The sequence below is a fragment of the Cephus cinctus genome, unplaced genomic scaffold (genome assembly GCF_000341935.2).
Source record: "Cephus cinctus unplaced genomic scaffold, Ccin1 Ccin1_scaffold0160, whole genome shotgun sequence".
Lineage (NCBI taxonomy): Eukaryota > Metazoa > Arthropoda > Insecta > Hymenoptera > Cephidae > Cephus > Cephus cinctus.
This window is the reverse complement of record NW_014332886.1, coordinates 3,850,047-3,866,206: the sequence shown is the minus strand read 5'-3', so window position 1 is coordinate 3,866,206 and position 16,160 is coordinate 3,850,047. Positions and strand designations below refer to the sequence as shown.

The 16,160-nt window shown below is 37.5% G+C and overlaps 4 protein-coding genes across 11 annotated transcripts; 1 reads left to right on the top strand and 3 right to left on the bottom strand.

Annotated features, from left to right (window-relative positions):
- Window positions 1-2: 2 nt before the first annotated feature.
- LOC107263551 (doublesex- and mab-3-related transcription factor A2) lies at window positions 3-3,220 on the bottom strand. 2 transcript variants are annotated; one of them, XM_015730877.2, is made up of 4 exons: window positions 2,774-3,220; window positions 2,329-2,696; window positions 1,286-1,564; window positions 3-1,211 (listed from the first exon to the last, which is right to left on the bottom strand). In XM_015730877.2, the coding sequence occupies exons 2-4, from the start codon at window positions 2,527-2,529 to the stop codon at window positions 585-587; spliced, it is 1,107 nt and encodes a 368-aa protein (XP_015586363.2). In that variant the 5' UTR covers window positions 2,530-2,696; window positions 2,774-3,220; the 3' UTR covers window positions 3-584. The 2 variants fall into 2 exon arrangements, with proteins under 2 accessions (XP_015586363.2, XP_024936733.1); XM_025080965.1 differs by having other exon boundaries at window positions 2,819-3,220.
- A 122-nt stretch (window positions 3,221-3,342) lies between these two features.
- Window positions 3,343-9,707, bottom strand: LOC107263803 (GTP-binding protein Di-Ras2). 5 transcript variants are annotated; one of them, XM_025080968.1, is made up of 5 exons: window positions 9,427-9,707; window positions 9,170-9,327; window positions 8,608-8,991; window positions 7,677-7,895; window positions 3,343-7,567 (listed from the first exon to the last, which is right to left on the bottom strand). In XM_025080968.1, the coding sequence occupies exons 3-5, from the start codon at window positions 8,743-8,745 to the stop codon at window positions 7,334-7,336; spliced, it is 591 nt and encodes a 196-aa protein (XP_024936736.1). In that variant the 5' UTR covers window positions 8,746-8,991; window positions 9,170-9,327; window positions 9,427-9,707; the 3' UTR covers window positions 3,343-7,333. The 5 variants fall into 5 exon arrangements, with proteins under 5 accessions (XP_024936736.1, XP_015586887.1, XP_015586889.1 ...); XM_015731401.2 differs by having other exon boundaries at window positions 8,608-8,844; XM_015731403.2 differs by having other exon boundaries at window positions 8,608-8,844; window positions 9,559-9,707.
- A 269-nt stretch (window positions 9,708-9,976) lies between these two features.
- On the bottom strand, window positions 9,977-11,018 carry LOC107263804 (ARL14 effector protein). The gene is made up of 3 exons (XM_015731404.2): window positions 10,553-11,018; window positions 10,216-10,481; window positions 9,977-10,138 (listed from the first exon to the last, which is right to left on the bottom strand). Exons 1-3 carry the CDS (start codon window positions 10,628-10,630, stop codon window positions 10,054-10,056), a joined length of 429 nt encoding a protein of 142 aa, XP_015586890.1. The 5' UTR covers window positions 10,631-11,018; the 3' UTR covers window positions 9,977-10,053.
- A 330-nt stretch (window positions 11,019-11,348) lies between these two features.
- Window positions 11,349-16,044, top strand: LOC107263705 (protein brambleberry). Of its 3 annotated transcripts, none has more exons than XM_025080958.1 (9): window positions 11,349-11,490; window positions 12,203-12,590; window positions 12,969-13,154; window positions 13,271-13,493; window positions 13,565-13,861; window positions 13,916-14,128; window positions 14,198-14,434; window positions 14,504-14,816; window positions 14,890-16,044. In XM_025080958.1, exons 2-9 carry the CDS (start codon window positions 12,219-12,221, stop codon window positions 15,026-15,028), a joined length of 1,980 nt encoding a protein of 659 aa, XP_024936726.1. In that variant the 5' UTR covers window positions 11,349-11,490; window positions 12,203-12,218; the 3' UTR covers window positions 15,029-16,044. The 3 variants fall into 3 exon arrangements, with proteins under 3 accessions (XP_024936726.1, XP_015586684.1, XP_015586685.1); XM_015731198.2 differs by having other exon boundaries at window positions 11,486-11,616; XM_015731199.1 differs by lacking the exon at window positions 11,349-11,490 and adding an exon at window positions 11,512-11,566.
- Window positions 16,045-16,160: the final 116 nt, after the last annotated feature.

The window sequence follows — 16,160 nt, the reverse complement described above, 5'->3', positions numbered from 1 at the left end:
AAGATTAAAAAGGAAGACAAATTTCGCGGCCCAATACTGTAGAATCTGTGCAAACGGATCTGGTTTCCTAGGGCGGTGTTAAATTTCATGTATGCTTAGTAATTCAAAGCACAACGCTGCATCACCGCCAGGAACATCCCCAGGGAACAGAGACCTCCTATTTTCTCTTCTCAGCAACTAAAGCCAAAGTAAACCGCCCCAAGCATCAATCGCTCGATACGGGTTATTGATTCTGTTTGTACGACAAATCGAATCTCTCTAACTCAATTACTGTCGCTCTATTACTCCAGCAAATATGGCAAACAGGACGCGAACGTTTTTCCTGAAACATCGGTAGAATTTTAATAAGTTATATGTATTTGCCTTAGCTACCTATATCGTTGGTGTTTATTAGATAACAGGGATAGCTAACTCAAATGGAGAAAGGTTATTCATATCAATTAAAAATGAAAGATGTTGAACGAATATGAATAATTTATTAATACAACTAGGAGTGTGATACGTTATAAGCTTTTCTTTGGCATCTTTCTAATCTACCACAGCATAAGATATTATATTATATGAATACCTAATTGAAGGATAACTTAGACAAATTTATAGCACTGTGTACAGTTTGGCTGTACGCAGGGAATCCCCGGTATGATGGGTGGTAGATGAAGTAGTCCTGATCTATGAGGATGATCTATAATCTGATTGCAAACGTGTTCACGCAATTGTTGAACATTGGAATTAAAATAATTGTTATATTGTACGTTAAAAGCAACACTATCCGGATCGTGTCCTGTAGCTTTACCGAAGGAAAAACTGTTACATCCAGTTCCGGGTTCTCCCAGACTCTTTGGTTCAGGAACCAGAAGACAATAACCATCGCCATAAAGATTTCGTGACAAATTGGAGTAGATTGGTGGTAGTGGAAACAGGCTTGAAACCTCAGGAGTCGTAGTTTCCGGTTTACTGGCCGGTGGACGAAAAGCGGATGTGGGACCACCTAGACCGCTTTGACTAGCGAAGTATTCGATGGCCTTGAGCAAATCCTGACCACATCTCTGCAGCACGAGTTGCAGTACAGACAGTTTGGTGCTTGGGAATAAACGCGCTAGGGTTTCTATGGAGGTTTGAGAGACTGTTGGTTCCTTGGTGCAGTCACCACTGGTTTTATTAATATTGAAGAGAAGGTTCTTATATTTTCCGGTAGACGTCTCTTCGGTATTCTATTAAATAAATACTCATTATTAAAAACAGTCTCACATCCTGTAACTCAATATTCATATTCCAGATCATATACCTGACTCTCCTGTGCTGCATTGGACAAGGTAGACTCCTTCACCGGCAACTTGTCCTTAGACTCCCTGGGGCAGGTGTCTTCACGTTCTTCGGACGCTACAGTCAGGATGCCAACGGTACCGGAAGTCTCCTCGCTGCCCCGAAGAAGAGAGTTCGGTTCCGTGACAGCCATACCAAAAATTTTACCTGGAGGAAGTCGTGTTAGTTTCTGACCTGTAGCTACCTTTGCCATACTCAGGGCGATGGCGTCTTCGGCTGCCTGCTGTCTCTTCAGGGCCACCTTAAAGCAGTATAAAATGCTAAAAAATAGTAATGAAAATTGGTAACACGATTGATCCTAGTGTTTTTTATATCTGATTTACAAATGGATTCGTCCCCAGCTGATACTGCATATGTGTTTTCTTAGCATAGAGCTCCCCAACGTCAATAAAGATACATAGCAGCACATTTGGGCTCTGTTATTACAAGATGGACCACCCACGACATTGTCTCGACCGCCTACAGGATCTCATTATGGATCACGCCAAAAATACATCCAATCGACAAGAAGCTCATCATTCCTCGTACAAATAGTATACGCCAGGACGATTGCCCAGAAAATGATATACGCCTCTAGCTTCAAAACGAAATTGAAGCTTAGCTGAATTTCCAAAGCGTTTAGTTAGATCCTTTATTTATCAGCTTCTGAGCACATCGTACACAAGTGGTTACATCAAACAGATTGAAAGCTACGATGTAGACAGAGGATCGAGTGTCATAATGCTTATGCAAACAGAAATGAAATGCTACACCGCGCTTAATGGATTTAACTCTCGAGGAGAATCGACGTAGCAGAAGCAAACGAGTATAGAAGCAGATATATCAATATATAGTATCCCTAAGTTGTGTAGATATATGCATATATAAGAGACGTTTATTTTTCGCATCTGAAATTATTATTGGTAACTTGGCTTCATTTTCTACCTAATAACCTCATAATCGCATCGTTGAAGTAATATTCAATTTTTAGGAGGTAAACAAAAAATGTTTTAAACCTTCTTTTACCTGGGCAGCCATTACTCTCTGTCTTTCTGCAATCAGGGAACACTTAGGACAAAGACACTCTCTGTAACGACACTCTCTCTTGTGACCACGAAGCCATGAGATCAGACCATGATTTCTGCAACGCGCACACTTTGGTCTTCTTTGCTTTCCCTCAGCATCTCGATCCTCTTGATCAGATTTCTTTGACTTTCCACGTAGCATGATTAAGTATTGTTTTCAATTTATTTGCACAGTTTATGCTTTATCTCTGTTATTTCTTAAATACACTTCTCTGCCAGGAATCAATGTATTTGTCCCAAAAATATTTTCACCGGTCGCATAGTGGCTTGCGTGATGGTACCACTTTCACGGGAACAAGAATCATCACTCTGTATATAAAAAATAAAAGGGTAATATACCTAGTTTTCTTGATTAGATATAAGAAACTTAAAAAAATTCCTTTCACTTTTTTATTTGTAAGAGCGTGGCCACGGAATGCAGCAATAATTACTTGTATCCCTTAATCAACTGTATCCTTGTGTTCTGTTGGAGATTTTTCTTTTTTTAAAAGACACAAAAAAGAAGATCCTCCAAATTGCACTGTCTCATGGCTAATCAAAGACTGAAGCGTTTTCTGCCTGTAAGCCAGTCATTTTCGGTAACAGCCTCGAGATTTTCTTTCACGTACACGTTCTCCGATTGGCTGTGATACACGTAGTCGGTGTCAGGGAACGTTGGTAGACGTTAACCAACGTTATCCCGACATCCCTCCGGAGGGGGTCAAAGGTAAACAGCAGCCGGACCACCCTTTTTCCTCGATTGGTTCCAGCCTGTTTGCTCTCTTCGCCACTCCTACTGGGCCATGCTAAAAAAAAGTTCTTGCAAAACAATACGTACACCAGCAGTTTAAAAAAAGAGGGTTAGAAATTATCATAAAAATAATCAGGTTACGTAACTCATGAGTATATAAAAAAAAATGAGGGATACAAGGATTATTCTGAAGGAATACAGAGTGATTAAGAAAAAGATAACCGCTGCCAAGAATCAAGATCGTGTAATTCGTAGATACGAGTACAGATTTCAATTAGCCAGTAACAATCGAATAAATAATGAAATCCTCAGGATACAATAAGACCAGCGTTAATCCGATCCTTATATATCGCATTAAATTTATAATATTAAAATTCTGTGCGTGCCGATCGATCTACGCACTCCTGGTAACGTGCAGGACAGGGTACATTTGTTTTTGATATGTCATTCCGTTGTTCTGAGTTTTAACGTGAACGCGTGCATACACCAAGCACAAGAAATGCAGATATAAATATATATGTATATAATATAATACAAATATGCCGGAATACAGATTATCAACATTCACTGAAAACAAGAAACGCAATATTTTGTTCTTACAATGGTTAATAAGTAAGCGCGCGAAGTTTTAAAATATTCAAACGTGTGCGCATGCGCTCTAGTGTCTACCCGCGATCACGCTGTTGTTTTATGTATCGCATTTATAATAAAAAGCATAGTCATCAGCGTGACCTTTCCGAATTTTTGTCTCGCTCAACCGAAACGTACTAAGAAAAAAAATGTCAAAGACAAAGATCGCAATGCGATCGATCGATCGCTCGTTCGATTAATCGATTTATGAAATCCGTAAAATCAGGCACAGCGAGACAACTAAGCTCGCAATAATTCATTCTCATTGTTTATGTATATATAAATGATTATAATAATATGATATGCTTTAGAGGCATGTTTCCTGCACGTAACGGACGATATGTACATGATCGCTTAATTAAATAGCGATCAAGATCGAACCGACACGACTGATTATAATTGAAAATCACCTTAAAAATTAATGTGATATTATCGATTCTTCTGGATATGCAAAATTTTCGCGCGAAAAGGATATGTTTGTGCGCCTGACGGTATTTAGTCTGATCAAGACAGCCATCTTGGAGACACCTAGAGACCTTGAGGATCCTCAGACATCATTACAGCGTTGACCCGTGACATTGAATATCAGAAGGATCCACGTAGACGTCTCCTCAACCCGGGAATAGGCGCGTAAGGTGTCTGACATACGAACTCATTGCTTTTCAAATGGAGAACAAAATCACGCGACCATTTCCGAGTTAATTGAAAATCGCCATCAACCTGCGTCACGAGCGTGACTTTAAATTTCCCCAAGTGATATAATAAAAACTGTATACTCGATGTTTATCGATATATATCGGCGACAGATAAAAACGTTACAAATAAACACAAAGCACGCTTCGTTCACTGAGTGCACGAATAACCGAGTGCAAGGCATTCGTGAATCAATCAATTAATTAATTAATACATAAAAAATAGCTTGCGTATTCTTTGCATTGATACGTGTACGCGTACATATAATATAAACAGCCCAACATGAATGCGAGTGCATGCGCGGGCACGTCACATATTTAAATCGTAAAACGTATTGACAATGAGAATTCGCACGTAGCGACACTCGTCAAAATGGCATCCGCAAGTGAATCGCAAAAGAAAAATTGTCGCAGCAATATTACAAATATCCATGGACAATATTCCCGTGTTATTACATTCGCGATCAGAATAAAACGTAAATATGAAATTACATGACATCTATTATACAGAGAGTCGTGTAAATACGTGTAAGTACGTGTAAAATATAGAGTAAATTTGCAAAAGTATTAGAGCTCACGGCGCATGCGCAGTTACAAAAAGTGTAATCACCATGTTACGCTAAAGTCGAAAGAAACGAATAGAGAGGTTAACATTTCAATTATAATATTAGGTAACGCGTGCCTAACACATTTCACTTCGCACGTTTTACCTTATTCTCCAATTGGCCCCGAAAATCAGAACATATCGTTTATGTTGTTTCCTCGTATCTCCCCTTCATTTTTTTCTTTTCGATCGCACTTAATTTTTATCCGTCACCCCCCCTCCCTCTACCGCGCCACTGCTCTCTTACCGAGACCTACGTACGCATCTCTTTATTCGCCTCGCACGATGCGGAATATAAGATATGTATTACTCGTTCGATTCTAACAATTAATTCGTCTAGCAATCGTAATATTGATAGGATTAATATTTTGCTTGCTGCCGATAATTACATGTACCATCGGCATGCACTACTTTAGTAGTAGTAGTAGAGTAGTAGCAGCAGTATTAGTAGTTGGTAGTAATAATAATAGTATTAATTAATGATAATAATAGTATTATTTAGCATAGTAATACGAATCGTCGAAAAAATTCGTGACTTGTGTGACAGCTTTGTTGATCATAGAAAACTTTAACCAGCGAGATACTTCGTATGTTGAGAGAAAGATATATATTATTCTCATGATTCAGTATCTCTGCAAAACCGTTTATGCTTGTGTGTACGAATGTACTCGGTCAGGCAATTAATATTATACATTGATATCGGTAGACATAATGCGATTGTAATAAATGAAAACTTAAAAAATCTCCGTAACTGCAAATACTCGAGCATAATCGTACGATGCCGTCCGCCATCTTGTCACTTTGATCATTTGGTCACGTGATCGACGACAGATGTTGCGCTCCTACATTTCTCATATTTAAATTGCCAGAGTCGTACTAAGGACAAAATATTCCTTGTGACATGAATAGGGCGCCTCTTTTTTTACTTTGTCGTTCCTTAAGTTCTTGCTGATCTAGTTTATTCGTCTAATTGCATTTCTTTTTATCCCAACGAGGATGACAACGGTAACGACATAACCCTCTAAGAGTGTCATTATATATAGTATATATATATATATATAATGTCGTACTAGTGTCATTATGTATATAGAATTCGAGTACGTACTCGAATATGTACGCAACCTTCTAAAAGACACCTGCAGCCTAAGGGCTTAACTCTATTGCGTTTTATGATAATTATAGCGCGTTTTATATACGGATCTATATAATATAATCGTGACTCTTTGTATTTCCCTTTTTCGTGACGATAATAAATACTAATAGCGTCATTACAAAACCTTACAACTACTCAACAAAAACCAATCTTGTAACAACTTTTACTTATTTATTTCTCGTTTGCTTGATCTCACGTGATTCTGTGACCATCCAATATCGCCTTATAAAGTCCCTTACATGGACGTCTTCTTTGTTTTTATATTGTTTCTTTTTTTATCGAATCTTTTAACAATTTGTCATTACGCGTGGCTGCTCGGAATATATATATATTCTTTTTCTTACGTATTTTCGTTGCGATTGCGCGCCATAATCTTTAACGCTTCCCGCCAACGTGTGCGTCTGCGCTTGCGCACAAGAGGGATTACACACGCGCATGCGCGCAATCCAAACCAAAGCAAAAATGATCGTATCCGTTTTAAGTACAAGCTCGATTTTAAGAAATAGGAAAGGACCAACTGCGATATGCAATACCTAACTATATATATGTATGTATATACGCGTAGTTTAGCATATATAAGTCGGAATCTCGAATAGGAATAATAATAATAATAAAACCTAGGTTCGATCCGCCGCAAGACTCGAGTCGCGCGTTGCATTATTCTTTAAAGCTCAACACATAGAACTGCGCAGTAAATCCCTCTCGCCTGTAAGCGCATCGTAAATTCCATGACTTCCAGGTACATCCATATAGATATATACATACAGTACATGGACGACGCAATGCGCGCGCGGTCGGTCGATCCTGCAGAATAAAACGAACAACAATTTATCAAGTAGAGAATATGTCGAGCGACCTACTGCATTTCAATCTGTAATATATTAATAATAATATAAGTATGGATTAATGGTTGCCTAACGAGCGAGGACGATGTTAATATATGGTCGAACTTCATGCTGCTTCGATTCCACGTTAATTTGGCTATACTCCTCGAGAAGATGATGATAGTTGATTCTGATTAAAATTCAAGAAGAAAAATATAAAAGACGACCTATATATATCTATAGTCTCTCGTCTCGTTAGTCGAACAATCACCTCGTCTATCGCTATAGGATGCACGAAGCACCAGCGAATTAATTACATAACGGCACATTTTTCCTTAAGGCTTATTGCGTTGTTGCTCTGCACCGGTTGCAGGGAGACCGAGCGATTCTTCTCCAGGGTGAGCAGGTCCCGGAAGAGTGCGTTCACGTTATGGTTTGTCTTTGCTGATGTCTCCAGGAATCCACAGCCCCAATTCGCGGCTTCAGCGGCACCTTCGCTCATTGTGACTTCGCGTACCACTGGACTCTCATCACACTTGTTGCCCACCTGTCGAATACGAAGAAGTCATTATAATCTAATTGATATGGATAATAATTTTTTTAGTACACAATTTTTTGTTATTTAATACATTTATCAAAGTGAACCACTGTCTTACCAGCATTATGGGGATCTGTGAGATGTCTTGTCCTTTGAGCTCTCTTATCACGGCCCATATTGGTCGCAGTTCTTCGAGGCTTTGCCGCGAGCAGACCGAATAGACCAGGATGAACGCGTGACCTTTAGTTATCGAAAGTCGCTGCATCGCAGGAAACTGATGGGACCCCGTTGTATCCGTAATTTGAAGCGTGCATATGTTTTTATTGCAGCTTATCACCTGGAAAACTCTTTAATGTCTTCTCTTTGTTCTCAGTTTCTCTCACACTCTCTCTTTCTCGCTTCATATTTCTTTCATCTCATTCATCATCATTCTTGCTCACTTAATTACACGCTCTCGGTCAGTCATACGTCTTTTCATAGCATTCGTACACGCGTCGGCTCACGTACACAGCGAGGGTCCCAAAAGTTTCTTCTTGAACCAGTGAAATTAAATGAAATTCATCTGTCTCGTGTTTAGATCTTTTGTCTTAAAAGAAGATGACAAATGGTCCAAATACGAGACAGAAATACCCTGTGGATGAGAATTGTCGTTTTAACCGGTGCACGCGGAATTTCACAGTAGGATGAAATCCGGGAGTACATACTGTCTATATACAGTTGACAGTCACTGCATCAAAAGATCTTACCAGTTACACTAAATCACGGCATACGATTATGCAGATCTCTTCTCTTCTTATGTTATTTTTTTACAGCCATAGGCGGCATATTGATTTTTAACAAGTACCACGAGTTTTTAATGCGTGCGCATTATATATAGTGAATTGCATGATGTTACCCGTGATGTAACATGCACATTGTTCTCATTCCATTTTATGTTTGTATCATACAGAAAGTCCCGACGTGCACCTGCTTCGCGACGCTTCGTATTTCAGATTGATCTTTGGATTTTTCAAGGCATGACCTCCTTGGAGGTTAATTGGCAAACGTACCTGTCTGTACGTATCCTCAATTGTCGGTATATAAGACTCGCGGAACGTTCCTTTCACGAAACGCAGGACGAGGGAACTTTTCCCAACACCACCCGCTCCAAAAACGACAACCCGATAGTCGTTACTCTGTTCAGGCATCCTCACATCTGGTGTCTCGACGATTCAAACCCCCGGCGTGCGGGGTCCCTGACGTTTAAGCCTTATGCAATGTCGAAATCGCAATTCCACATGCAAATCCTATAAGTATACAATGTGACTCCGATGAATTTTTCTCAAGACCTTTGACTTCCAAATCGTCAAGATTAATATAGTTATTTCATATGACTGATCCTGAGGAATTTCGGATATCGAGGTTGCTTTGTATAGTATCCTGTTCTGGGACACCTGTAGGAATTTCTTGTTATCAGTTACTCTTGTTCTCTTTAGATTCTTATTCTTTTGTTGCACTGATTACAGACGGGAGGCTCTCTGGCCCTTTTTGAATGTACCAACATGTATTCTTGTAATTGTAACCAAACTGATTGCAACCGGTTGGGAAACACCATAACGTATTGTCACTTACGTCACTGTTGGATACACGAGTGAACCAGGAACACTCATGGGAATAGCCAGATTGATTGACACTCTATACGATGCAGGTGTAAAATTTCCGTTTGATTTTTTTGGTCCAAAATTCAACTGATCTTATCGTTAAATCGCACCAGTGCCCAACTCTGAATTCTGCGAATGAAGATAAAGGAATGAAAGGTACAGTTGAGATCTTTGTTAATGAGAAACAAGGCAGAATTTCAAATGAACCAGGGAGGAAACCAAGCGGACCTAATTATCTACCGGATGCGATTACGGTGTTTTGTCGTAGCGCGAAGCACCGTCGTTGTGTCGTTAGAACGCGAATACCAGAATGGTTACTAACGTCGCTCAAACCACTAAGACTGCTAGAAACGTGCTTACTTATGTCTGAAAGCGCGGACACAATTTAATTGTTATGAATTACGCGTTACATAGTAGCCGGTTTACTGTTAGAGTTTTGTGACGTGAACTTTATTTCGTGCAAGAACCAAGCGTACACCCTCGACATCGGGGTTGATTGCCCGTGTGTAGGTACGTGCGCACTACGCCAAAAGTCCTGCGCGGAAAATCAATAGCGGCTTCGTGTATCGGTTACTGTATGTACATGGCGTATCAGTCTCACGCGCTTTCACCTACACGATGCTCTCCCTTTGTTCCGCTACTGTCCCCATCACTGTTCTGCATCCTTTCGAAGTGAATGATAGAGCATGGCCAATTGGACTAATATTATATTTTTTTTTATAACATTGCAATGTATTATTTTGTTTGATAATGTATTTTATAAAAACTTGGTAATCTGTACAGTCAGTTATATAATAAATACCTTAATATTTTTAAATTAAAAGAAAACTTAATAGTAATTTGGCTGTACTTTTTTTATGACTCTTTCAAGTTAGGATTTTTAATGACAACATCGCTGCCTTCATTCTCTATTATCTCGTAGCTCCACTTTCGAAAATTCCTGAAAAAAAATGTTGTTTACCTTCAGGTATGATAAACGAATTTATGTTTAAAGAATGGTGTAAGATAATGGTTTACCTGCACTCATGACCACATTTCTTCGAAGAACATTTAGGACATGCGAAATGACATCCCAAACAATCTTCTTGGAGGCAATCACAGAGATCTTGTCCTGTTTGCATAAAGCAACCTTTGTAATCATATAATAGATGCTTCCTGTTGCCTAGGTACGTTCTGCGCTGTAACTTTCTTTTTTCTCTTTCACTTTGCTCTGGATCAAAGTTCTTCAGGAACTTCTTTGCAACGTTGTCTACTGAGACTGATTTAGGGATTCTGTTGCTTTTCTGGAACAAGAAAATTTGGTCAAAAGTATACTTAACTCCAAACCAAATAATGGTATATATTCGATGCTTACTGGTTTTGACGGGTTTGGCTGAACATTGCTTGGTTGCGAAGTATCAGCCAAATTAGAAGACACTGCGGAAGACTCCATACTTTATTCACGCATAATTCCTTCTCTCATATTGGTTTACTGTATATTACTTTATTTGAATATCTAGTTTTTACTTTAATTAACCTTTCACATATCGATAAGAGGTTCAGCTAATGTTACAGTTCTACGTAACAATTTCTCTCTTGCAATACAAAAACGGTTCAGAGAAATTTATACAACCTATTTCACATGCTCTTTCTTTATAAACAATTAATTATATCGTTATCACTTTTAATGTACTCAGCCGATATTCACATCCACATGAAATTCTGATAGTAAACACAGCTTTGATATTTCACCGCTGTGATTAACGGTAAGAGTCCGGTCAACAGTGAGGCTTGTTAGTGATTGGCTTTGCCATATTATGGGCTCTTTCCGGAATAGAATGGTGTGTATGAATACGTGTATGGGAGAGATTCATATTGAGTATGGGTAGTGTTAAGCCCTGTACGGCGGGTTGCCTGTACTTGGCGCGAGACTCGACCGAGTCTCTTGATGGTAAAGATTGATAGTTTGAAAATCAGCGCGCAATGTCATGGTGGCGCCAAACAACCCCTTAATATGGCGTCCCTTCCGGGTGTTGGCCGGACTCTTACTAGAGGGACTCTAACCGATACGTCACACTCCTTCTGCTATTTTCTCCTGTGGCGCTGCTGTCGCCTTTAAAAAAATTAAATTATTATTTCACAAGATTTATCAAAAATTCTTATGTAACTTAGAAAATATATTCAATCTATATACGCTATATTATTTTAATGAATTTATTCAACTGGCGCTTGTTGCATTTCGTCATAAATAGACCTACGTTCTATTTTGGCGGAAATGATAGGATATGCGTGCGCATAAGACCGTTGGAAAAGGTAAATAGAAGTAATAAACACTTGTCATCTCGTTTGAATTTACTAAGTACTCCGTTTCCTGTGCTGTATTTTACATGTAAAGAAACATTGACATCTTGAATTAAATAAACAGGAATGACAATATAAGTATATACAATTTTTATAAAATATTCGAACTAGTGTTAGATTATACGACAATTATGTGATAATTATACTCTTTGGTTAGCTAAACGTGACGAAACATTACCTGAAATCTTTTCTATTTTGGTCGCAATTTCATTTTCGCATGCCAATTTTTTTTCTAATGGAAGGATACAGTAATTTGCGAAAAAAATTATTTCGTATTAATATATACTTACAATTGGAATTACATTATTTTTTTCTTGTTCTTATTATAAATTTGCTTTATTCGAAGGAAATGTGCGCGACATGTGGCGCATCTGTATTTCTGTCGTACATTCGTTTAAAATTATTTTAGTATTACAAATATCTAGTGATATATTTTTATTGTATGTTATTTTTAAATTATCCCGTCGAAACGTGTGCCCATGCCTTCCCTTTATTTCAGGCTAAATTTCCCATACTGTTTGATGAATTGCTATATCAATAATACCTTTTGAGAGCAATAACAATTTTATTACAATATTATTCAATAATCGTTTTGTGACATTATTTATGTACATCTCTTAATAATCTTTTAATATGCATAGATTGCAATTTTATTATATTTCAGAATATATTCAGCAAAGATGCAGCCATTGTTATTGCTAGTGGCATTGATTGCCTTCAGCATTTGCAATGTAGAAACTACCTCGTTGCTCGATTGGGTTTGGGGAAATAAGCCACTTGAGTCAACAGTATTAGTCGCTGATGGCATACCACTCATATCAATTCCATATGAATCTATGACTGACGATGAAAAATTCCTTCAAGAGGCTGCAAAACTCACAGAAATTCAGGTTTCGTCTCCTTTGGATACTTGTCAGCACAAAGTAGTCATGAAGATAAAGACTTCTTGTAGCGATATAACTGAAGAGGAACTTGCGAAACTGAGCGTCAATTTACTCAATTGTCAATCAGCAGTTGAGGGCAGAAAGATGTTTTCTTGTACCGAGGAGATGGTTAGTATATTTCAATTCCTAATTTCGTATGTTGCACTATAACGTATCTTACCAGTGCAATGTTGGCACATTAAACTCTGAACCTCTACCCTAATTTAAGTCTTCTTCAGAGCGGGTTCACTGTGAACGTGTTCAAACTTGCATCATTTCTCCCCACCCAGTTCAAAAGACAGACCCCCTCAAAGCTTTGGTCCCCTATAGCATACAGTATTGTATGAACTTTATATCCTGTAGGTACTTTATTATCTCAGTGACATTATTTCCGTGTTCAAAACGATTTTAATATTATAAAACAATTTTTATAAACTAATAAAATAATAAATAAACTGTTAAAGTATATTGGAACGTAAGTATCTTATATGTATTATTAATTCATAGTCCCTGAAGCAATGTACAACGGATATGGACCCAGATATGTGGAACGCGTATCATTTAATGAGTAACAGAGCAAGAGCTGTATGTTATGCAGCACGAAATACACAATTTCGAGCTCTCACAGAATTAACAGTAAACAAACTAATGCATACAGCTCATTCCCAAATAAAAGCATTGAGTTCCTTGAAGGTAACGTCTATATTTTTCTAAGAAATTAATTTTTAGTAAACAGTAAGTATATTGCAGTAATGATTTCATCTTTCTTTTAATAATAACAGTACCAATAAATTTATAATTTGATATAGGAAAGTCAAGAGCGTCTAGAAGAGCAAACCCTGGAAGCACTGTCTTCGTTGTCTGATGGAAATAAAGCCTTGTTACAGCAGCAAGAAAATTTGAAGAATGCTCAAGCTTCGGCACATCAATTAGTCACTACAAATCTGAGAGAATTAAACAACGAGAAAGCTCTTATACGTTCTGGTCATGCACAACTAGCAGCTATGACTGAAGATATAAGGAACAAATTAGGTACCATCCATATAAATTAATATTATAATCTTCATTTACTTCTATGTTAATCAATGCATATCATTTTATAGAAAAGGCAAGTCAGGAACTCATCGAACAGTCCGTGGAGCGTGGTGAAAATCACAAGGAAGTAATTGCTGATTTGATGAATATACAAGTTCAGGCTCATCTCATCTGGGACAGAATAGAGTCCAGCACAAATCGAATAGTTGCACAGAATATGGAGGCTGCTGCGCAGTATGAGGAGACCCTGAAAAAGTTAGAACAGATCAATGAGACTATTCATTTCATTTGGAATATAACAGACACGATGCGTTTTGAAGTGGATCGTAAGCTGGGCTGGATTACTGAATATATTGGTGACACAGGTCAGTTGTTGTATTAATTTTTTGTTCAATTTTTACATACATTTTCAATTACAGGCGAACAATTGCACAGAGCTTACCGGAGCGCAATGCATATTATTTATTTACTTATTGCAATGGTAGTTGCTGCATTCTTACAAGCACCATTCCTAACCCGCGCTACAATTATGGGAGTTGTTCCCTTAAATCTTGCTTCGTTTTTAAAACATGGCACCGATGCATGCCTGGATTTCATCTCAATAAGTGCCTTAATATTCTTGATCACAGCGAGTGAGTATTATTCATATACAAGCTATACCGCAAGAGATTTCATTCTATTCATGCTACTTCATTTTTCAGTGCACTACGTAATGGTTGGAATACAATATCTATTTGGTCCAAACAGAAAGACTGTTCCCATAGACTGTTCCATTCCATCCATCAGATTAACAAATGCTAATGGCGCATCGAATGGTTATTTGTACCAGCATTCGCCAAGCCCAGTACCATCAGTTCATGTACCACTAAATATCAGAATCCTGAAGAAACTATATGATATATGGAATATAGTTCTGTATCAAATAAGCTTCTATAAAAGTAAGTATTTAAAACTGCTCAAGATAGAAATAGTCATTACATATGTTTTCAATATATATTTCCTTGCAGATAAAATTCAAACCTGTATCCCGTCATTGCCATCCTGGACTCGCCGTAGTATGACACCGTACGAAGAGATGTCCTGTTCGTATGTGTCTTCGAAAAAATCGCGGGAAGATTTGATCACGAATTACGCAAAAGAATTTCCTAGTATGTCGGATGATGCTACGGATTACGAATCTTCAGGACTGAATGAGGTAAACGATAAGTTCGATGATCTTGATGATATCGTTGATGCCAATGACCTCAGACGTCGTATGAATAGAAGAAACGGTTCTGTCTCAAGAACCACTGCTAATAATCGGATTACCTCACCAAGAAGGTGATATAAAAATATATCATTAATAGCAATCATTTTTCTTTTAATGTCATCTCATATATATGTTATATTACAGCAATACACCCACATTCTCTTCACCTAAACTTCTATGCAGTGCCATCACAAGAACCGGAAGATCATGTCGTCTCTATGCACAAAGTGGCCAGAATTTTTGCTTCCGTCATTCAAATGGTTCGTCATTTATGGGTGACTAACTCGAATATTAAATAATAAATTCTATACATTTAATTAACACATTAAAGGCGGGAGATCTTGACGAAAGTATGCTAGGTAACGCGGCGACCGCCCCGCCTCGTTTTTCGTCCTAGAGCGGGCGATATTTTGTGTAATCATAAAAAAATTTAGACTTAGAAAAGTACTACGACTCCCGCCTTTAAGCTACAGTCGAGATAAATCGTAGTACTACGACTCCCGCCTTTAATGTGTTAATATAGACAAGTTCGAACAAAATACTGAGTATTTGACAAATTAGTACTTAGTTCAATTTAATTTTTGGTGGATACCTGGTTATACAAATTTTAATTTACCAACATTTATTTACTAACTTAATATTTATTAGTTCGATTTCTTGGTTAGTTTAATTCTTATATACTAATATTCAAATACACTAGCTATTATTTATTTATGCTTGAGGCACTGTGTTTTTACAATTTTGTGATCAATTGTGTGACCAATACCTATTACCGATTAATGTTTACATATTGGACATAGAACAATATTGGGACTTATTAAAAACTAAAGCATAGTATAAGTTTATGTATATTTGATGATTACGCTGGACATTTTACAATAAAAATTTTATATCGTTATAAAATTGTATTACAACGGTGACATAAATATACATTATATTTTTTTTCTTTCACGAATGGAAAGGTGAACAAAAATTTCACATAATTTCTTAGATACATAGACAATGTGGCCTTTTATTATAAATACAACTAATATTTGATTAGGACTGTCAATAAGAAAAATAATAACTACATTGTAATAGAATAGTATTAGGATGTATCCATTTTTCAAAGAGCGCCAATTGTACATACTTCATTTATAATATAAAGAATGGTTCTCTACTATGTCAGACCTTGAAAACAAGTTTCTCAGACGTCATTCCCTGAGTGGTTTTCAACGTTTGACTAAGAATATTTATAGTCTAGTGACACTAGTGTGATATTTTGTAATACGATTGTATAATAGAATGTTCTCAAAAATGTTTGGAAATACATTTATTTATTTGCTCCTTATTGAAAGCCGATGACGTCATTCGTCTACGTCAGTACCGCGGGATTTCCACAAGATAAAAAATAATGAAAATCAATCGGGAGGAAA